This window comes from Citrus sinensis, chromosome 9, assembly GCF_022201045.2.
Source record: "Citrus sinensis cultivar Valencia sweet orange chromosome 9, DVS_A1.0, whole genome shotgun sequence".
Taxonomy (NCBI): Eukaryota; Viridiplantae; Streptophyta; class Magnoliopsida; order Sapindales; family Rutaceae; genus Citrus; species Citrus sinensis.
In genome coordinates, this window is record NC_068564.1 from 28,284,098 (window position 1) to 28,307,158 (window position 23,061).

Here is a 23,061-nt window from a genome sequence, read left to right on the forward strand (position 1 = left end):
AGTATATTCCCCGATCAATAAACACCAACAATAAATGATTTATTTTCACAAGTATATTCCCGATCAATAAACACCAACAATAAATTAGTTTAATGGGAGTTGTCAAGTCAATGAGGTCTCCGCCCCACACCCCAATTCAAGGGGCTCCCCGACTTGGTCGAGCAATTATTTAGTCTTTTTTTTGAATTGATCATATGTGTTTATATTCTGGTCGGACTGTATTCTATATATATATATATTCAAACTCTTAATTATGTTTAAACAGATTTTAAAAATCAATGATCTTTTTTTAATTGGTTTAATTGTAAGCTCCATGGAATCTAGAGATGGTAAAATTTTATGTATGAGTCATCAAATTTAACACGATTATTAAATAGATTGGGTCCGAATTAACATAATTTTTTTTTCTATGTTGAGTTAGGATTAAAGTTCTTGACCCATTTACTAAATCAATGAAACAATTATATTTTTTATTCTAAATTAATTTGTAAGTTTTTGTTATCAAAATTAAAAAATTAGACATGATTCTCTATTTTTTTTTAAGGATTAACATATATACAATATTTCATTTATAAAATTTTATTTAGATTTAGAACTCCAATAGTATAAATATGTAAAATGTTAGTAGACATATATATTTTATAATATTGATATATAATATTATTTATATATATATAATTAAAACTTCAATAATATAAAATGTGTAATATTTTAGTAGATATATATATATATATAATATTTAAATTTTGTTAAACTTGTAGATATTAAATGGGTTATTAGGTAATTTGTTTATTCTTAGTATTGGATTTAGGTCTCAAAATTTTAACAAAATTATTAAATGGATCATGTTTGTATCGGCCTAAATTTGATATAATACGAAATTGACACGATATAAATACAACCGGATGATCCATTTTGTTAACTTTAATGAAATCACCCTTGAGATAATTTTTTTTTTTTAAATTGGAGCCATACTATACTATAAAAGAAAAAGTAAAAGCATTAAAAATTTGTTTTTTGGATAATTACAGTACAAAGTACGAAGACTTTTTGTTTCCCAAAATGCGCTTCCCGTCATTCATTAAAAAAAAAAAAAAATGAGCTTTTTATAAAGTGGAAAAGAGGAAACAGAAGCCAGTCAACATTACGAGGCAAACAACCCCCCAAAGTCCAACTTTTATATCTTTATTATGTAATTTGGCGGGTCTTGCTGAGTTCAGAAATTGTACGTCACAGAAACTGAAGTGACAAGTTAGCAAATAAGGCATGCCACGTATTATCGGGGTGTAAAGAAAAACAACAGAGTTTGGGCGTTAATTTCAAATAAACCCCCATTATTATCATTAATCATCAGTATCCCGAACTTTAACACAAGTTCATCAATCCACCGCCAAATTCTTGTCCGATACGGTTAAGTTAAACTGCTGACCATTGTTGACCAACGCAAAGACACTATTGCCCTTAATTAAATATTAGGTCAATGTAAGAAAATAACAAATTTATTTTTCAAGAAAACAAAGATTTGAAGTAAATAGATAGAAATTCATTCTTGAAAAAAAAAACTAAAATTTATGCAAATTAATAGTATAATTAAGAAAAAGTTATATTTTATTTTACGAAAAAATGATAATAAATTTCACTGCATACTCAAATAAATCGACTACTATTCAACTCCCAGTAATTCAAAAGTTCATTACTTTACCTCCACGTAATTAGTTTTTTAATTACCTTAAATTGTTAATAATAATTGATTGATGATTGTACATATATGCCATCAATGTCATTAAAATATCAATAAAAAGACAATATAACCTTTAGTGAATTTTTTTATTAGATTGATTTTGCAAGAGAATAACATATTTATTTACACTATTATTACATGAGTAATATTATATTTATAAACTCTTGTACATACTAATATGACATTATATGATTAGTTGAATAAAAATATCAAATAATAAAAATATATCTTGTTGGCTAAGTGATGTTTTCTTTCAATTATTCGAGTGATGCCATATTAGTTTATATAAGATAGCTTGTAGAAAAGAGTTTGTAGCTGTGTCACTATTCTATATATATTTCAAACACCAAATAATTAAAAGAATGATGGGGCTATTTGAACCCCTCGGTTCCTCTCTAAATCTATTTTCTTGATAAATTCACAACTTATTTGAACCCCTCAAGTTTCTCTCTAAATTAGTTTAAAATTATTTATTTAGTCTCTATAACTTGAGAATTCCAAAAATAGATCTTAATAGAATTTTTGTACATTAATATTTTTCTAATTGTTCTTGATTTGATTTAACGAAGAGACTTAACTTTTGTTAAATTGAAGAATGTTTGCATCACGCAAAGATAAATTTCAATTAACCATATTCAATTAAATCATTTTTGAACCATCAAATCGGTTTTTTGGGTTGTGATTTGTGCTAAATATTCTTCTTTTTTTTTTAGAAAGGAGAAGAAGAAACTTGTGTGTTCTTAAATATCTCTTCAAAAGGTTGCAAAGGATCAACAAGTGTTTCTTTTTATTTTACATAAACTCTACGAGATAAAAAATTAAGAGGTAATTCCATCTTGTATTATTGATATACCATGCATGTAGAGCCAAGAAAATATATTTACCTATAAACTTGAATTTGATTGCTCTAACCAACTTTTATATTTTAATACAAACTAAAAAGTTCACACTATGAAGCAATATTAATACTAGCATGTCTCTATAAGTAATTCTATCAAAAGATATTTTAGTTAAAAAAAAAGTTTGAATATAAAATAAACTAGTTGGTCAGTATACAACCTAAATTTATTTTTGATTTTTTAAAAAAAAAGGGTCTGGTTGCTAAATTTTTAAAATATTCGTATATTTTATTGTAAAGATTTATAAGAGCTATTTTGCGTAATCAAATTAATTTAATTGTGAGGCATCATGGTCTTTTAATTCTAATAGTAGAAAAGCTGGTCGGTTGGCTGTGTATACATCAAAAACGAATGGGTGGGTACTGACATTTGTCAGAACATTTGGGGGAGTCGATGGAAATGAACCCTCCTTTGTGTTAAAGACCAGTTGCCCACAATTGATTTCTGTTCCGGCCGTTAATCCCAACCGTCCAGTTTCAGTCTTTAAATCCAACGAATCAAAATGCATGTCTATTGGTCACAGATTAATGGAACTTAGCCGCGGCTATAATTTGGTTCCCCATCAATCAATAAAAACAAAAAAACTGCCGACGTGTCGGTTGCCACGTTTGACTTGAGTTCGATATGTGTGCGGGGCAAGGAAAATGAGGAAGCTTTAATTTATTGGGCGTTTTCCCGGAAGCCAAACAAGGAAAATAACTTTTATGGGATCCTGAGGATTCCCAGTTTTCCACTTCAAGATTTTATTTGGAATTTTCCGAGAAAATTTGTCGCCGTGATTAGTGAGTGCCTAAGGTCCACAGAGTGAAAGCTTGAGGCACACGCAATGAGGTTTTTGCAAGTGTTACTGGCATGAAATGGACTCATTTTGATGTTAATTATTTCCCCTAATACAATTGATGCAGTTTTCCGAACACGTGTTTGACCAATTTGGCGAAAGTGTTACCTCATTTCCATCCGAACGTGTTTAACAACCATTCATTGACTTCTAGTTTCTAAGAACAATTCACATGAGGCAAATGAATGGTTGTTATAAGTCACTAACAGTGATGAAGTGATTTTGTCTTTCAAATAAATACGTTCACAAGAAACATTTTTTTTTTCTCTTTTCTCTTTTAAATAATTAAATATATAGTTAACAGATAAAAATAACAAAATATAAAATTTTATATAAATTGACTTAACGTATATAAATTGTCACATGTCTTTAATTCTTTTAAGTTTTATTTCTTTTGCAAATTACACGTGTAACGTGATAATGGTATGACATTTTTCAAAAGAAAAATACTAAAAAAAAAAAAGATGAGAGAAAGTGTGTCGAAAATAGAAAGAAATAGTGGATTGGGTAGAATGAGAGTAAAATTCTCTCATCTTTATCTCTCTTTATCATTACTCTTTTGATTATCTCTCTTTATGATTACTCTTTTGATTTTTGATCTAAATGATTGGTTCATTTTTTCCAAATTTTATTACTTTCATGCATTTGCTGCTTTTTCCATTGTCCACTTGCTTTTAGTTTTTCTTCTTCCTGTTCTTTTCCCCACCTGTTATGATTTATCTTTATTTTTCGAATAAGGGGCAAAAAATAAACCGAAGGCATTTTGTTTTATTATGATTTAATCATTTTGATTTTTGATCTAAATGATTGATTCATTTTTTCCAAACTTTATACTTTCATGCATTTGCTTTTCCATTGTCCACCTGCTTTTAGTTTTTTGTTCCTTTCCTTCTTCCCACACTTGGTATGATTTATCTTTCTTTTTCAAATGATAAAAAGAAAAAAGAAAGAAAGATTAAAACATTTTATTTCATTATGATTTAATTTTTTAAATATTGATTCAATATAAGGGTTTCATGACCTCTCATGTATTTCAAGTACCATCATTCTCTTTTATGTTGAGTAACCACTTTCAAGTTATAGTAAGTTAAGTGCCTCAATATAAACTAACGTAAATTGGGTTTCATGAATTTCATTTTCTAAGAAACTTACAACTACCAAAGACAATTTTGGGAATCAATTTGAAATTCTAGAATCTCTTCATAATGCAGATGTGAGACGTCACGGCCCTAAATTACCAAACAAAAAAAGGCGATCGCACCCAAGTAAAAATTATTATTGAAATCTGATTTAATTAATTTAAGGTAATTTCAGCTGTTACTTATAAAATTAGTCCTAAATATCTGAAGAGTTTGCACGACACATTGAAATTTTAATTACATATTCGATTTATGAATCTCCCTAAATTACATGCATGTAACTTAACATTAGCCTCGATTTATTTATATCGAACTTTCTTGAGCAACATTTATCGGGAAAAAGAAATATGGAAAGGAGGAAATCAGAACTCTTCTTGGAATGTGCAATGCTTTTGTCGGAGAATACAATATTTTGTTCAACCGTAGCATCTATTTCTACTGCAAATTTTGGAATTTCTTGGAATCCAAACAAGATTTATTGAGCGATGAGCCTGCGATTGGCATTGCCTCCCACGTTACGAATTCTGAACAGTGAAGTCATTCATTAAGATTTAAGAGACAGAGCAGCTATTGCGGGTGTGGATTTTGAAATATTCAAAAAGATAAGAGATATGAAATATTATTTACGATTAGCACCTCGATAATGAATAATTAATCTTCATATATGATAATGAATGCTAAACGGCACATCATTTCAATATATATATATATTCCGGCTTCACATGTAGAGTATTATTGAAAATGTAAAAGGCTAATCATTTATTTTTTAAAGTAATTTATTAATTTTTTTTTAAACATGATAAACAATCCCTTGGATATTAGGATAGAGTGATGCTAAACTTTTCAACGAATATTTTAACTTTTACAATCTTAAATAAAGTGACATTTGTTTATTGGCTGAAGGGATTAAGCACTAAATAGCTCTAAACTTGCAATACTTTTGCGGATGTTACCGGAAACTGCAATACGGTGGAAGGCAAATCTGTTCCTGTCTTAAGAATGAACAAGGCAGGAGGGGCAGAGAGCCTCCGAACAAAAATTTATTGTCTTGGATTTTCAGAGCCTCTTTCGGTGACCACTGGTGAATGAAATGCTTCTCCTATTGTAAACATTTGATCTGCAGTTGGAATATAACGTCAGAGTCAGAAATCAAGCAGTGCACACAATCTGTAATGACACATGCCTAGAAAGCAATGACAATATCAAAGTCAAAACGAGCCTGAAACTCAAGTTTCTTAGTCGTCAAGCAACTTAACTCGGCTCAATTTCGTTTGTTAAGCTATGGCCTTCAATTCCCAGCTAAACTGGAACTGGACCTCTGGGTGTACTCTGCAACAAGTTGTGAGAAAGAGGATGACTTGTTCTCTAGCAACTTTCTTGGGGAATCATATTCCTCGATGAGTCCTACAAGAATATATTTTTAAAATGTTATTTATATTCGATGATAAGCAGGCTATAAAAGGAATTGGACATACTGACCATGACTGAGAAGCAGAACCATATCACTGTCAATAACAGACGTTATCCGATGAGCAATGGTTATGACTGTGCAGTCAGAGAAGTGCTGCCGGAGACTTTGTTGGATCAGATTATCAGTAGCAGTGTCAACAGATGCTGTAGCTTCATCAAGCATCAAGATTTTTCTTCTTTTCAGTAGCACACGGCCAAGACATACCAGCTGTCTCTGGCCCATGCTCCAGTTCTCTCCATTCTCAGTAACTGCAGCATCCACAAGACCATATATAAAGGAAATTCTGAGTCGCAACTAAAATTTGGAAAACTTCACTACAGCTCATACAATAGAATAGGAAAAAACACAGACCTTTTGAATCTAGTTTCCCTTCCTTCTTCCTAACTTCATCTCCAAGTTGGCATTTATCCAGAGCCTAAACCATTTCAAGAAATATTAGCATAATCTATCTTCCATCATCAATTGCAAGCCTGAAAACACTGCAAAAGCTTATTCCTACCTCCCATATTTGCTCATCCGTATATTCTTCAAGAGGGTCTACATTGCTTCGCACAGTCCCTTCAAACATGACAGGATCCTGGGGAATAATGCTTAGTCTTGTCCGCAAATCATGTAGTCCAATCAATGAGATATCGATGCCATCTATAAGAATCTGACCAGCAGCAGGTTCAACAATCCGGAACAGTGTTTGAATGAGAGTTGATTTACCACTGCCCGTCCTCCCTACAATACCAGTTTTCTTTCCCCCTGGGAAAGTACACGAGATACCTCGCAACACAAAGGGCATGTGTGGTGCATAGCGAACCTACATCATAACAGCAATCGTTGTTAACTCTAAGGGTATTTGGGATTTAGATCTTGGGCTTTTATTCCATAACTGTTTCAGAATGGAGAACTCATTATCAGTGGGTAGATTTTAAACATCACTAACAGCCAACTAAAAGTGGGTGTTTACCAAATACATTAGTTTGCGTGCTTTGAAAAATAAGCAAAAGCACAACAGAAACAAAAACATTCACAAAAGTTGTTAAGCAAGTAAAATGACCTGAAGATCACGCAGGTCAATCTTCCCATGTGATGGCCAAGAATGGTTGGGCCGACTTTCTTCTATTTCGAGCGGGGGCTCACTAGGAATACAAGTATACTGAAAAATTCTCTCAACTGATATAATCTTGTTCTCCATTTGGCAAGCAAGCCATATTAACATAGCTTGTAAGTTATTTAGGGTGAGTCCATATGTCACAGCTAGGCCAGCAATTGCTTCAGAAAAGGAAATGAGAAAAAAAAAAAGCTGTTTCATGCTCCTTTACTAATTATTTTTAGTTGCAAGAAGGATTATCAATGACACCATATGTGAACTACTAACCTGGATCAATAAATCCCTTCGGAATGGAGATTAAGAAAACCAAAGAGAAGGCAAATGTGATGTTAGACAACATATCCAGGCGCAAGCCTAGCCATTCCATGGCAGCAGCAACATGGAATGTTGGTCGAGAATATCCATCCATCAGTTCCATGTTTGTGTCTATAAACCTTGATTCTTGATCAAAGCTCCTGATAGTGGTTGACCCGGAAACAGTTTCTGCAAAATGCTGTATTAATGGAGCTTTGCATACTCCAACCAGCCGAGAAAGCTCCCGTGCTGAAGATATGTAATATTGCTGCATAAACTTGAAAAAGTAAGAAAACTTCTACCCCAAAATTGGTCTCTTATTCAATGAGAATGAGACTAAATGAAGAAAATATTTCGAAGAGGGACAGGTGGTTAGTGAGAACACAATGTATTGACACTTGCTTCTTTGAAAGTTCTATAACTTAAAGAAAGGCAGTACAGTGAGGACCAAGAAGATATCAAAGCTCGAAGTAACTCCATTTGACTGTCAACTAACAAATGTTGGTCTTAAAAGTGCAAAAGTTGATGTAAGAAACATCTATTATTCACATGGAAAACGATTAAACCTATGGAATAGAATACAAAAAGGCATCAAGTGATAATAGATATTAAATATTTAACCAGAATTTTGATGTGCCAATGTCATAATGTGGGCACAGCTTATAAAGAGTTGCCAAGAGCACAAGGATTACCTGATACCAGATGCAGGTAGCAATCACAGGGATAAAAACAATAAAAACCTGCCATGCAACCAGAGACATCACTCCAATCACTCCTAGAACCCGAATGATTGAGAATGCAAAGGACCCAATGAGAGCAGGAATGCTCAAATCAACAGCACTTTGGTCGGTAGATGCCTTGAAGAACAAAAGCAAATTGGTTAAGCAAATACTTCTAGGTATGGTTTTGGTTTTCACAAAACTTTTAAGACATTCCAATGTTGATTCCCTAATAAAGTTTATTAGACAAGAACGTACTCTGTTTATAATTCGACCACTGGGGGTTGCATCAAAGAAGGACATGGGGGCACGGAAGATGCAATAATGCATTTTATTAAAGAGCAGAGTGGCTGTTTTGTATCCAGCCGTTGCAAGAAGTGTGGATCTGGCAAGGATGCAAAAAGAACTTCCAAAAGCCAAAGCTACAAAAACAATTAATAGCATAGAGCCTGTAACTCTAGGTTTTATGTCCTTTGAAGCTGGAGTTGCCCAAGCGATCCAATAATTGCTGGCAATTTGAAGGATTTGAAAGAGCGTCTGTGCCAGCAATATGAAGGGCACAAGAACTCCTCCGTAAGCTGCAGTGATATATTTCCAGTACACTGAAAACTCAACTTTACCTTTCTCCCTCTCTTCTTCTTGAACAAGCTGCCTTTGCGGCTCTGCAACTTTATCTTCTCTATCATTCTGAACTTCTTTGTTTTCTACTTCCTTGACAACCCCATCAGTAGCACTTGTACCATCATTTTCTCCATTGGCAGATCCTTTTTCAGAAAGAGGCCTCCCCTCAATGGAATCAAGCGTTGATAAAGCTTGCTTATGTGCATCCACAAGTTCCATAAAATCAGTTCCAGAGTTTATAACATCAGTGTACTTTCCAGCTTGTGTAATCTTTCCATCTTTAATTACCTAAAATATAAGATATAAGGAGAGTTATGGGTTAATGAAGTGGGGAAACACATTCCAACATAAAAAGAGATGATACTTATATTGCTTACCAAGACTAGATCAGCAGCAGGTAAGAACTCCACTTGATGAGTAACATATAATACAGTCTTTGAATTCAAAAGGCCCAACAAAACTTCCTGCAAAATTATTGTACAAAGGTTACCAATGGTATTACATGGATGACTTATTACAACAATTAAAAACGAAGGACTCATACTCATGAATGACATAGCAAACTTTAAACATTCTACAGGGTAAAACTTCCAAGAAAATTGATAGCATTAGAAACAGAATAGATTATACTTTAAAGAGGTGAGATCCTGTATGAGCATCCACAGCACTAAACGGATCATCAAACAGATAGATATCAGCATCTTGGTAAAGAGCACGTGCAATCTGTATTCTTTGTTTCTGTCCTCCACTCAAATTGATCCCTCTCTCGCCTACAACTGTCTGATCACCAAATGACAGGATTTCCAAGTCCTTCTCCAGGGAACACGCATCAAGCACTGCGTTGTACCTTTCCCTGTCCATCTCCTTTCCAAATAAAATGTTATCTTCAATCTTGCCACTCTGTATCCAAGGCGACTGTGCCACATAGGCCTTTGTACCACACAACTTCAGGGTACCAGATATCTTGGGTACTTCTCCCAAAATACAAGAAAGCAAGCTTGATTTGCCAGAGCCAACAGTACCACAAACTGCAACCCTCATGCCGTGAAACACTTTCAAGTTTATGTCTTTCAATGTTGGATTATGTGAAGAAATATCCCATGAAAAATTCCCATCAGCTATCTCAATTGCTGTTTCAGAACTACCTCTTGGTTGCTTCTCAACAAGATCAGGCTGCAACTCATCAAGACAAAAGAAAGAGGCAATTCTTTGAAGTGAAACCTTTGTCTGAATTGTCATTGAAATTATGGCAGGCAGCTTATAAATTAGTATTTGAAGAAGCCTGAATGTTGCAATTGCAGATAATACCTTTCCTGACTCAAGTGGGACTTTCAGAAGTATACAAGTTCCAAATGTGATCACAGACACAAAAGTGGGAGCACACCAAAAGACAAAGGATGTTATGGAGGAAGTGTAAAGACATCTTTTCAGCCATCCACTCTCGCTCTTTCTGAGATCAATAGTCTTAGACAGAAACTTCAATTCCCATCCCTGAAGCTTGAGAATCCTCATGTTTCTTAAAATCTCCGAAGTTGCCTTCATTCTTTCATCTTTTGATTTCATCAACTCGTTCTGAAATTTCTCTTGCACTCTACTCAAAGGAACATTCACCAGCATAAAAATTACTGTTCCAAAAAATGCTGCAACCGATGCTATCCCAAGACTCTTGTACAAGATTAAAAAGGACAAAGCAACTTCCAAGAGAAATAACCACGGATCATGAATATACCAACTTAATTCAGCAACCCTCTCAGCATCGACAGTCATGAAATTTATGATTTCCCCGCTAGTATTGCCTTGCTTAGCCTGAGATGAAAGTTTCAGACTTTTATTGTAGATCATTGCAATAAGAGCTGCCCGCAACCTAATTCCAAGCTGCTCCAACCGGAAAACAAAGAATCTCTGGCAGAGGCACTCCACAAGCTTAGCAACGCAAAAAGCAGAAACCAAAGCATACCCCTCATTTTCAAAATCCCGCTTCCCAGAGAGATATTGAACTAAAGTATCAATGAGATAAGGGCCAACATAAGTGGCCAATGTGCACACAACGGCCACTAAAGCTGTAAGAAGAAAATCTTTCCAAACGGAGCGGAACATTGCTTTGATCAGCTTTAGTGAGGTGAGTCCACTTCCCAATCCAGCTTCAGTCTCAAGCTTATTCTTAAAAGTTGCAAAGACCCCAACCACACTATTACCACTATCTAATTGAGGCACATCCTCAAGGTCTAAAGTTTTCTTATTGCCAAGAGCAATTAGAGAATTTATCCAGGTGTAAGTAAGAACACTGAATAGACCAGCATTTGAATAAGGAGTCACAGTATCAGCTCCTCTGGACTTGATTGATGCTACCGTCCCTTCACTTTCACCAGAATCTACTTTCAAAAGGGGTTCTTGAAGGATAAGGGTATCTTCGCCCTCGTTTTTACTCATAAAACCCACAAAACATGGAAGCAATCCAGTGATAACAGATACAACATCAGATAGTAGAAACTGAATTGGTAAGTTTACTTGCTTTTGGTACAGGACAATGTCAACAATCAGACAGTAACAAGAAATAAAAACATAAAAGCCCCACCAAATTTTCAACAATATCGGGAGCTTTGGTTGCCTTAAATTAAGAAACACTGTACGCAAATAAACACAAATTGCACCCCAACCAAGTGTTCTAACCCCAAAATCGAAAAGGATCACAAGTTGATCATAAGACCTGCCATTTCCATACCAATAAAAGTAACTCAACAGACACAACACAAGACTAGACAGTGAAACAACAAAGCAACAAACCAAAGTCAGCTTATACCACAAAGCTTTCTTGTTCTTGAACCTCTCCTTGGACCCTCCACTATGATCACCTTCACCAACTTTCAGCTTCTTCCAAACCCACAATCCAAACAACCCAAGCAGCAAAAATAAGTGCAAAGAACCAGAAACCCCACGAAGGAAAGCTTGCTTAAGAAGAAAATCAGTCCCTGAATACATTTTTGAAGATGAAAAATGAGTGTGCTCTGAGGTTTTATAGGTAACACATTTATGAAGTTAATGGTACTTTTTTTTTTTTTTTTAACGTTATATATGAGAGGATTGAAGGCACAAATGAGAGAGAAAGAGATGGATTTCCAGGGGAAGAGTTGACGTGGAGACTTGGAATGGAGAGGCCGAGAGAACAGAGGATATTAACATGTGAGCGAGCAATACTGTTGTTTCCATGAGCCAAATACAGATAAAACAAGAAAACACTGCATCCGTCTTAACGCTTACTGTCAGAAAGCCATAGGGAGAGTACACAGAAGCTTCAGTTTACCATAAATGTGTCTCTACTTTATTTGTATGAATGAGTGTGACATCGTGTAAAATTGTAAGGACACATTTGATTGGATTTGCATTACATTTAAGTCCTTATTTGATGACATATTGATTGTCTCGTTTCAGTATGACTTTCTATTGGAATTTGCGAGGTAAAATTGTCGTAAGTGAATGCTAGCTAGCCGTTGGCCACAACCCAATAATTGCCATGAAATGAGTTCATTTTAATCAATTGATGAAATTTTTCCAAACCCGTGTTTGACCAACTTTGAGAAAGTGGCACCTCATTTCATCCCAATTTTCATTGGGACTTTTCAATAGATTATTATATGTTATGGTATTTATATATTTATGTGCAATTTTCATTGGAATTTTGTCAAATTATATTAATATTACAAAATCTCTAACCATATAAAAATTTCAACAATGATTTTAAAAATGCTAATTAAAATGTCCTTCCCTCATTTTTATGATGCTTTATTCAAAATTTAAACTAAGTATGATTCATTTTGTTCAATATATTTGAAAAATCGATACCCCATAAATTTGGTGGAACTTATTGCTTTTTTTTTTTTCTTTGACAAAGTTCATGATCATTTGTGTTATCTTGAATGATTGATTGTTTCTAACAGTAATGAAATAATTTTGTCTTAGATCCTAAAACAAAATATTCGCAAGATAAACAAATAATTCTGTCTTAAAATTGCTATTAGTTGGATGTAAAAAATTCTCCAGCCATTGTTTGAGTAGATTGCCACTGATAAATGTAAAGGAATAGAGTAATGCAGACATTTTGATCTAAAAGATTGGTACAAATTTTCCAATTTCATAATTGACCTAAATGGGAAGCTGATGCCTCAAATCAATTCTATAATCATTATCCTTAGACTTTTCTTGCATTTGATTTTCCACCGTCCACTTGCTTTCTATGTCTCTCCTTTTATTTATTTATTTTCCTTCCATTTCTATTTCCTGTCTTTTGTAAAATTTCTTACATTTCTATTTCCTGTCTTTTCAAATGAGAAAAATATTAAAATATTCATTTCATTATGGTTATATATATACACAAAATATTGAAAGCTCAGACTTATTTAATCGGGAGGTGCTAGTTTCAGTTGTTGAACAAAAGCTATAATTATAAGGAAAAGTTTATATTGGTCATTATTATTATGTAAGACTTTTTATAAAAAAAATTTGTTTAAGAATAAATGAAATTGAAAATTAAAAAAAAAAATACTGCTCCTACAATCCGATTTAATGGAGTTCTTTTAAGAAACTTATAACCAAGGCAAATTTTTCAAATCAATTTGAAATTCTCAAGTCTTTCCGCATTGCGAATGTGTGCATTTTATAATATATTTGTATTTTATTGTTATGAAGATCTTAAATAAATATTTGGGTCACAATATTAACAAAGCATATGTCGAATATTAATAATATTAAAATTATTTTATAAAATATTGATATTATATATATATATATATATATATATATATATTTACTTAATGTTATATTTTTATTTATTATAAAATATTAAAATTAATTTTTTTTATTATAAAGAATATAATAATCAAAAGGCCTCTTATTATCCTCTATTGAAAACTTGAGGAGTTCATAACTATTTTTATTTTTTTTCAAAATTTAGGGGTGTAACTATCGTTTTTGCTGAAAAATATGTGTTAGAAACAAATTGGAGCTCTTTAATAAAAATAATGAAATCTGCAATGTTTTCTCATAGAAGAGTTGTGCAATATTTTGTTCGACCATGAGCAATTAATTAGGATATAGCTTTTCAACCTCTGCGATAATACTCCTGCATGCTCGACGACGTAATTGTTTTGCAGTGGTTAAAGACCATGACCTTTTTCTGTAATGATGCTTTGACTTTGTGGGATATTCACCACTTTACACTCATAAGAATTTATATGAGGGCTCTTGGAATTGGTCCAAATATTTGGTTCTCTTAGCTATGAATGATCATCTCTTGTGACTATTTTACTTTTTGATTGATAAAGTTTTTATAAAAGTTTGCTAGGGTAAATTTTTATAATGTAGGTTGAGTGGTTTGATATATATATATATATATATATACACCTCAATTTCGGTATCATTACCTTGAGACTTTCATTTTATAATTGGTCACGGCTTGCTTTCTTTTCTTTTCTTTTCTTTTTCTCTCTCTATATATACAATTATCTTTTGTTTTTAAGTGAGAATAAATATTCTCTAGTAAATGCTTTGAAATCTAGAATCGCTCTGTTATGCAGACATTTGTATTTATAAAATTATGAACTTTAAGGAGTTGTTAATAACTAGTTAATAACGATGAGCATCACAATATCCTAATAATTTTTTTTTTAAAAAAAAGTGCTTGAAATTGCCAAAATTAAAACTTAACTTCATGTAATTCTAAATCCTAATGGAGAAACATGAAGCTATGATAATTATGATTACAAAACATATATGGATGATTCTCTATCTTCGCATTGGTTGCTACAGGGTCCAAGCAAAAAATGTCAATGAGATTAACCAGACCCGGTTCCTTCATTCGAATACATTCTCTCGATCAACTTTGACAGTTCTTCTACCTTGTTTGATCCCAATGATTGCATTCTTTGTGGTACTCAACAGCTCCTAACTTGCAAAATATTCGCAGATGTTTCAGATAAATGCCACTTGGTGCAAAGTCAATCATTTACGATGATACGATGAGTCAGGTAGGAGGAGGAGAGAGCATACAAGCAAAAAATAATGTCATGATTTTTGGAACCTCTTTTAGAAATCTCTGGACTCTGGGGAAGAAACTATTTTTGCCATTATGAACATTTGATTCTGCTGGAGGAATGCAATATCAGAATCGGAAGTCTAAGTCAAGTAGTACACACAAACTGAATCCATAAATACATTAACAATAATGTCAAAATGAACCTGTAACTTAAAGTTACTTAGTCATCAAGTAACTTACCTCACTTAATTGTGCAATGGTATAAGGTATGGCCTTCAATTCCCAGCTAAATTCTCAAAACTGGAACTCGACCTGAGAGTGTACTCTGCAACAAGTTGTGAAAAAGACGATGATTTGTTCTCTAGCAAATTTGCTGGGTTATCAAACTCCACGATAAGCCCTGCAACAAGGGCTCGAAATGTTACTTACATCTGATGATGAGCATGCTACAAAAGAAAGCATATATGAATTAATTGGACACACTAACCATGATTTAGAAGCAGAACCAAATCACTGTCAATAACAGAAGTTATCCGATGGGCAATGGTTAGGACTGTGCAGTCAGAAAAGTGCTGCCGAAGAGTTTGCTGGATCAGATTATCAGTAGCAGTGTCAACGGATGCAGTTGCTTCATCAAGCATCAAGATTTTACTTCGCTTGAGTAGCACACGGCCAAGACAGACCAGTTGCCTCTGGCCCATACTCCAGTTCTCTCCATTCTCAGTAACTGCAGCATTCAAATGAAAAAAGATAATGGAAACTCTAGCCACAAAAATATTTGCAAAAAATCACTACATATAACAGACTAGGGAGAAAGACGGACCTTTTGAATCTAGCTTCCCCTCCTTCTTCCTAACTTCATCTCCAAGTTGGCATTTATCCAGAGCCTAAAACCATTTAAAGAAATTTTAGCACAATCCAACTTCCATCACCAATTGCAAGCCTGAAAACACTGCATAAGCTTCTGCCTACCTCCCAAATTTGCTCATCCGTAGACTCTTCAAGAGGGTCTAGATTGCTTCGAACAGTCCCTTCAAACATGACAGGATCCTGGGGAATAATGCTTAGTCTTGATCGCAAATCATGTAGTCCAATTAATGAGATATCAATGCCATCGATCAGAATCTGACCAGCAGCAGGTTCAACAATCCGGAACAGTGTTTGAATGAGAGTTGATTTACCACTTCCTGTTCTCCCTACAATGCCAGTTTTCTCCCCTCCGGGGAAAGTGCATGAGATACCTTGCAAAACAAGGGGCATTTGTGGTGCATAGCGGACCTACATCACAACCGCGATAATTGATATGTAAAAATGATAAAGGCTAAGGGAGTGTTGGGGATGAAGATGCCATGGCATTTTACTCCATAACTGTTGTAGAATGGAGTTACTCGTGGTCAAAGCTATATGCTTTGTGGGTAGTTTGTATGACCAGTAGAGTGGATGTTTTCCAAACAGTTTAGTTGATGTGCATTGAAACTGAAGCAGAAGTACAACAAGGCCAAACATACCGAAAACTCATTAAGCAAGTAAACTTACCTGGAGATCAAGCAGGTCAATCTTTCCATGTGATGGCCAAGAATCATTCGGGCGACTTTCTTCGATTGCAAGAGGGGGCTCACTAGGAATACATGTATACTGAAAAATTCTCTCGACTGATATAATCTTATTCTCCAGATCGCAAGCAAACCATATTAATGTAGCTAGTAAAGTATTTAGGGTGAGCCCATATGTCACAGCTAAGCCAGCAATTGCTTCAGAAAAGGAAAAGAAAAAATAAGCTTGTTTCTTGCTTAACTATTACTTCAAATTGCAAGAAGAATAATCAATGATACCATATGTGAACAACTAACCAGGATCAATAAATCCCTTTGGAATAGAGATTAAGAAGACCAAAGTGAAGGCGAATGTGATGGAAGACAACATATCCAAGCGCAAGCCTAGCCATTCCATGGCAGCAGCAATATGAAATGTTGGCCGGGAATATTCATCCATCAGTTTCATATTTCTGTCTCTAAACCTTGACTCTTGGTCAAAGCTCCTGATAGTTGTTGACCCTGAAACAGTTTCTGCAAAATGTTGTATCACTGGAGCTTTGCATACTCCAACCAACCGTGAAAGTTCTCGCGCTGAAGATATGTAATATTGCTGCATATACCCGAAATAGTTAGAAAACTTCTGTTCCAAAATTGGTACACTATGTTATTCAATGAGTGCAAGACTAAATGTAGTCACAGTGTATTAACACAAAAAGCAATAAAAAAAGGACCAAGAACATGATAAAAATTAGGAGCAACACTAGTTTACATTCAATAAGAGAAAATATGGTCCTTTAATTGCAAGTAACATAAGATGTCTCATAAAAAAATATAATATTAAAATGGAAATAATTAAAACAATAAAATAGAATACAAAAAGCAGCAGGTGGTATCAAATATTTGGCCTGAAATTTTGATGTCCCAAGGTTATGATGCGCACATAGCTTATAAAGAGTTGCAAAGAGGACAATGATTACCTGATACCAGATGCAGCTACCAACTGCTGGGACAAAAACAATAAAAACCTGCCACGCAACCTGAGACATTACTGCAATGGTTCCAAGAATTCGGATTATTGAGAAGGCATAGGCCCCAACAAGAGAAGGAATGCCCAAATCAGCAGCACTTTGGTCAGTAGAAGCCTAGAAGGGAAAAGCAAAATTGATTAAGCAAACACTTATTGATATTATCTTGTTTTTTCAAAAAAAATTAAGAGATGCCAATGTTGATTTACCAATTGAAGTTCAATGGCTAAGAACTCACTCTATTTATAATTCTTCCACTTGGGGTTGCATCAAAGAATGACATTGGGGCACGGAAAATGCAAAAATGCATTTCATTAAAGAGCAGTGTGGCTGTTTTGTACCCAGCTGTTGCAAGAAGTGTGGATCTAGCAAGGACGCAAAAAGAACTTCCAACAGCCAAAGCTACATAAACAATTAATAGTGTAGAGCCTGCAACTACAGGTTTTACATCCTTTGTACCTGGAGTTGCCCAAACAATCCAATAATTGCTGGCAATTTGAAGGATCTGAAAAAGCGTCTGTGCTAGCAATATGAAGGGCACAAGAGCTCCTCCAAATGCTGTGGTGATATATTTCCAGTATACTGAAAACCCGACTTTACCTTTCTCTCTCTCTTCTTCTTGTACAAGCTGACCTTTTGACACTGCTACTTCATCAGCTTTATCATTCTGCCCTTTGTTATTTTCTACTTCCTTGACAATCCTATTAGCAATAACTGTACCGCCATTCTCTCCACTTGCTCTTTCAGAAGCAGGCCTTCCCTCAATGGAACCAAGTGCCAATAAAGCTTGCTCATGTGCACCCACAAGTTCCATGAAATCAGTTCCTGAGTTTATTAGATCGTTATACTTTCCAGCTTGTGTGATCTTTCCATCTTTCATTACCTAAACATAAGGTATGAGGACAGTTATGGGATATTACAGGAAATGGATGCCAATAGGAAAAGAAATCATATTTAATATTTCTTACCAAGATCAGATCGGCAGCAGGTAAGAATTCCACTTGATGAGTAACATATAATACAGTTTTAGAACTCAAAAGGCCCAACAAAACTTCCTGAAAAAAATATTACACAAAAGGTAAGTGAGGTGCCATTAAAACTAAGGACTTATGAAGAGCATGGCAGACTATACTACGAAGAGAAACTTTCACAATTGTTAATATTATTGGATTCAGAATAGATTTACCTGAAAGAGGTGAGATCCTGTATGAGCATCCACAGCACTAAAAGGATCATCAAACAGATAGATATCAGAATCTTGATAAAGAGCACGTGCAATTTGTATTCTTTGTTTCTGTCCTCCACTCAAGTTGATTCCTCTCTCTCCTATAACTGTCTGATCACCAAATGACAGGATTTCCAAGTCCTTCTTCAGGGAACACGCATCAAGCACTGCGTTGTACCTTTCCCTGTCCATCTCCTTTCCAAATAAAATGTTATCTTCAATCTTGCCACTCTGTATCCAAGGCGACTGTGCCACATAGGCCTTTGTACCACACAACTTCAGGGTACCAGATATCTTGGGTACTTCTCCCAAAATACAAGAAAGCAAGCTTGATTTGCCAGAGCCAACAGTACCACAAACTGCAACCCTCATGCCGTGAAACACTTTCAAGTTTATATGTTTCAACGTTGGATTATGTGAAGAAATATCCCAGGAAAAATTCCCATCAACTATCTCAATTGCTGTTTCAGAACTACCACTTGGTTGCTTCTCAACAAGATCAGGCTGCAAATCATCAAGACAAAAGAAAGAGGCAATTCTTTGGAGTGAAACCTTTGTCTGAATTATCATTGAAATTACGTCGGGAAGATTATATATTGGTACTTGAAGAAGCCTGAATGTTGCAATTGCAGATAGCATCTTTCCAGACTCAAGTGGGACATTTAAAAGGATACATGTTCCAAATGTGGCCACTGACACAAAAGTGGGAGCACCCCAAAAAACAAATGAACCTATGGCTGAAGTGTAAACATACTTTTTCAGCCATCCAGTCTCTCTCTTTCTGAGATTAATAATCTTAGAAAGAAACTTCATTTCCCATCCCTGAAGCTTGAGAATTCTCATGTTCCTTAAAATCTCCGAAGTTGCCTTCATTCTTTCATCTTTTGATTTCATCAACTTGTCTTGAAAGTTCTCTTGCACTCTACCCAAAGGAATATTTACCAGCATAACAATTACCGTTCCGAAAAGAGCTGCCAATGATGCTATCCCAAGGTTCTTGTACAAGATTAAAATGGACAAAGCAACTTCAAAGAGGACTAACCAAGGATCATGAATATACCAACTGAAGTCAGCAACCCTCTCAGCATCAACAGTCATGAAATTAATGATTTCCCCACTACTTTGGCCTTGCTTTGCTTGAGATGAAAGTGTTAAACCTTTATTGTATATCATTGCAATAAGTGCTGCTCGCATCCTAATTCCAAGCTGTTGCAACCGGAAAACCCGGAACCTCTGGCAGAGGCACTCCACAAGCTTAGCAACACAAAAGGCAGAAACTAAAACATACCCCTCATTTTCAAAATCCCGCCTTCCATTGAGATATTGAACGAAAGTGTCAATGAGATAAGGGCCAACATACGAGGCCAAAGTGTACAGAACAGTTAAAAAACCTGTAACAAGAACATCTTTCCAAACTGAGCAGAACATTGCTTTGATCAGCTTCACTGTTGTGAGTCCACTCCCCACACCACCTTCAGTCTCAAGCTTATTTTTAAAATTAGCAAAGGCCCCACTCACGCTATCACCACTATCTAACTGAGGAACATCCTCGAGGTCTAAGGTTTTCTTATTGCCAAGAGCAATTAGAGAATTTATCCATGAGTAAGTAATAACACTAAGTACACCAGCTCTTGAATAAGGTGTCAATTTATCAGCCCCTTCGGACTTGATTGATGGCACTGTACCATCAATTTCATTAGAATCAGCTTTCAATAGGGGTTCTCGAAGGAGAAGGGCATCTTCACCCTCAATTTTACTCAAAATTCCCACAAAACATAGAAACAATCCAGTCATAGCGGATGCAACATCTGATATTAAGTACTGAATTTGCAAAGATACTTGTTTTTCGCATAGAACAATGTCAACAATTAGACAGTAGCATGAGATAAACACATAAAAGGCCCACCAAAGTTTCAACAAAATTGGTAACTTTGGTTGCCTTGAATTAAGAAATACGGTATGCAAACAAACACAAATTGCACTCCAGCCAAGTGTTTTAACCCCAAAATCCAAAAGGGTCACCAGTTGATAATCAGACCAGCCGTTTTCATACCAATAAAAGTAACTCAGCAAAGAGAACACAATATTAAACAATGAAACACCAAAACAACAAGCCAAAGTCAGCTTGTACCACAAAGCCTTCTTGTTCTTGAACATCTCCCTCGAACCTCCATTATGATCACCTTCACCAGTTTTTATTTTGTTCCAACCCCACGAGACAAGCAGCCCAACTAGCAAAACTAAATGCAATGAACAGGAAAACCAACGTAGGAAAATTGGTTTAAGAAGAAAATCAGCACCTAAAAGCATTATTAGTGAAGATGATGAGAATGTGAAGAAAGTTGACAAAACATGCTTTGATGAATCAAAAAGCTCCATGATTCTGGCTGATGTCTGAGAAGTAAAAGATCCTTTTTCTGTTATTTGCAATTATATATATATATATATATATATATATAACAGAGAGGGAGTCAAAGACGCCAAGAAGGGATTGCTGGCCGGGACCGGAGTTTCGGACGACAGCTAAAGGGGCGCAAATTAATACAATGGCGTCTTTCCAGGGAAGGCGTGGACTGTGAGAGACACGTACAAGAAGGAGCTTTGCTTAGGTGCCGCAGACATGATTTTGCCACGAATATGTCTATATATAGCTATGTTTGCCGCGTCTATATCTACCATATTTGTTTACATAAATATAAGTTTTTTTGATGACTATGTTTATCTTTCCTAAGCTTGTTCAGTTAAGAAAGTTGATATGATAATTTTGACAATTTTCTTCAAGTTAAGAAAATCGAGAAGGGTTATTTATGATTGGCAGAAATAATAATGATTAAATTTTTTTCCTAAATTCACAATATTTTCACACGAAATTTTCTCTACCTCTAATATATTTAGATTTTTTTTAAATCTATTATTTGTGATTATTTATAGTTTATCTTATAGTTAGAAATGGGTGGCACCTCCTCTCTTCATCCTTGAAGCTGTGAAGGATTTGAGTCTTCCAGTATAATTGTGAGAATTTATTATTATATTACTTTTAAGTTTCTATTGACCTTTATATGTTCGGCTTTATACCTTAAATGTAACTTATTTATGTGGGGTGACATCGAAAGCCCCTCTTTTGATATACAAATTTTGACATAAAATTGTACTGTTAATCTCAATAATTTTAATGGCTAAGATTATTTTTTATAGGGATTAATTTTTGAATAAACAAAGTCAGTTAATAATGTATCCCACAACTATTATTAACACTCATATTTTCTCTCCTATTGACACTTAACGGATCTTCATATATTCACTCTCTCTTCTTCCAGCCATGCTGTCTCCTTTTGTTATTTTTATATATCAGAAAATTAAATAACAAGGTAAAAAAAATTATCCTTTTTCTTTCCCTATTTTTCACCCAAAGGATCAGGACCAAAGCTTCATATTTCCGCAACTATCCTTAACTATTTTGTCGAAAGGTACTTCGTCAAATATTGTTATAATCGTTGAAAAAGTAATTTTTATATTCAATTTTGTTTCCTGAATGTTCATGCTCAATATTGCACTCGGCTAGGCCTGGTTTCAGAATTCATAACAATGGCTAGCTAATATGTTTCAAGCAAGGGCATGCCGAAATTGTTTTACCAAATGCCTCAAACTTTAATGATCAACAGCTCACAAGTTCTATAGTATCACCTACTAAATAATTTTGAGAATACCCCGTCGTTACTACCCTATTTCAATGAGAACAAAACAGTATATTCGGTTTAAGAACCACAGTAAGCTGCGTTTACAAGATAAAATTTTACAGTGGTAATACGAGGATCGATAGGAAGATTGTTGTGTCCATTAGTTGACTCTATTTCTTTATAAAATAATCCTTATCGGTGATAATTTTCGCCATCAAAATTATTGTGATTTAACGAGTAACATCTTGTGTCAAAATTTGTGTATAGAAGTGGGGCTCCCCATTCTACGTTCTCCTATTTCTATTAAATTATATACTTATTAATTGTACATTATATATAATATTAATTAAAAGAACAAAGAATAGTGGTAATTGACCAACTCAATTTCTCTTATAAGTACCCACTTTCTAATTGATATTAGTTATTTCTACAATTATCCTTGTTTAACAATAAAAAATAATTAAAAAACAAATAAAATTTTAGAATGCTATCAAGATATTAATATCTACCACAACCATCTTTTACTACCACTTTCACTACTTCAAGCCACCATACCACTAGCCCATAGTTGTCGATTGATAAATTTCCTAATAGTTGTAAACCAAAGCCCCTCGCTTATTTAAATTGATTTTAGGGAGATTGATATAATAGTATCAAAATCAAAATAATATCAAATGAAAAAAGGAAAAAAATAATTTTAGTATACGAATCAAGAAATTATAGATTAATTGAAATGGGTTAGTAATAAAG

General features: G+C 34.5%; 1 protein-coding gene across 11 annotated transcripts; it reads right to left on the bottom strand.

The window, feature by feature from the left end:
* Nucleotides 1-5,375: 5,375 nt before the first annotated feature.
* LOC102621957 (ABC transporter C family member 3-like) lies at nt 5,376-21,238 on the bottom strand. Of its 11 annotated transcripts, none has more exons than XM_052434287.1 (12): nt 19,187-21,221; nt 9,452-10,042; nt 9,199-9,285; nt 8,459-9,109; nt 8,174-8,338; nt 7,455-7,749; nt 7,134-7,348; nt 6,588-6,893; nt 6,440-6,503; nt 6,097-6,336; nt 5,874-6,021; nt 5,376-5,734 (listed from the first exon to the last, which is right to left on the bottom strand). In XM_052434287.1, exons 1-11 carry the CDS (start codon nt 21,011-21,013, stop codon nt 5,906-5,908), a joined length of 4,557 nt encoding a protein of 1,518 aa, XP_052290247.1. In that variant the 5' UTR covers nt 21,014-21,221; the 3' UTR covers nt 5,376-5,734; nt 5,874-5,905. The 11 variants fall into 11 exon arrangements, 5 of the variants coding, with proteins under 5 accessions (XP_052290247.1, XP_052290248.1, XP_024952954.1 ...); XR_008051927.1 differs by lacking the exons at nt 5,376-5,734; nt 5,874-6,021; nt 6,097-6,336; ... (6 more) ...; nt 9,199-9,285; nt 9,452-10,042 and adding exons at nt 14,446-14,758; nt 14,864-14,956; nt 15,090-15,249; ... (6 more) ...; nt 17,648-18,292; nt 18,378-18,464 and having other exon boundaries at nt 18,596-21,238; XR_008051926.1 differs by lacking the exons at nt 5,376-5,734; nt 5,874-6,021; nt 6,097-6,336; ... (6 more) ...; nt 9,199-9,285; nt 9,452-10,042 and adding exons at nt 14,446-14,762; nt 14,864-14,956; nt 15,090-15,249; ... (6 more) ...; nt 17,648-18,292; nt 18,378-18,464 and having other exon boundaries at nt 18,596-21,238.
* Nucleotides 21,239-23,061: the final 1,823 nt, after the last annotated feature.

Coding starts and splice junctions, on each gene's coding strand:
- LOC102621957 (XM_025097186.2), bottom strand. CDS start 21,013: ATGGAGCTTTTTGATTCATCAAAGCATGTTTTGTCAACTTTCTTCACA. Junction 16,995..17,361: donor GTAGCTGCATCTGGTATCAG/GTAATCATTGTC, acceptor GGGTATATGCAG/CAATATTACATATCTTCAGC. Junction 16,128..16,385: donor TTGACCTGCTTGATCTCCAG/GTAAGTTTACTT, acceptor GTTGTGATGTAG/GTCCGCTATGCACCACAAAT.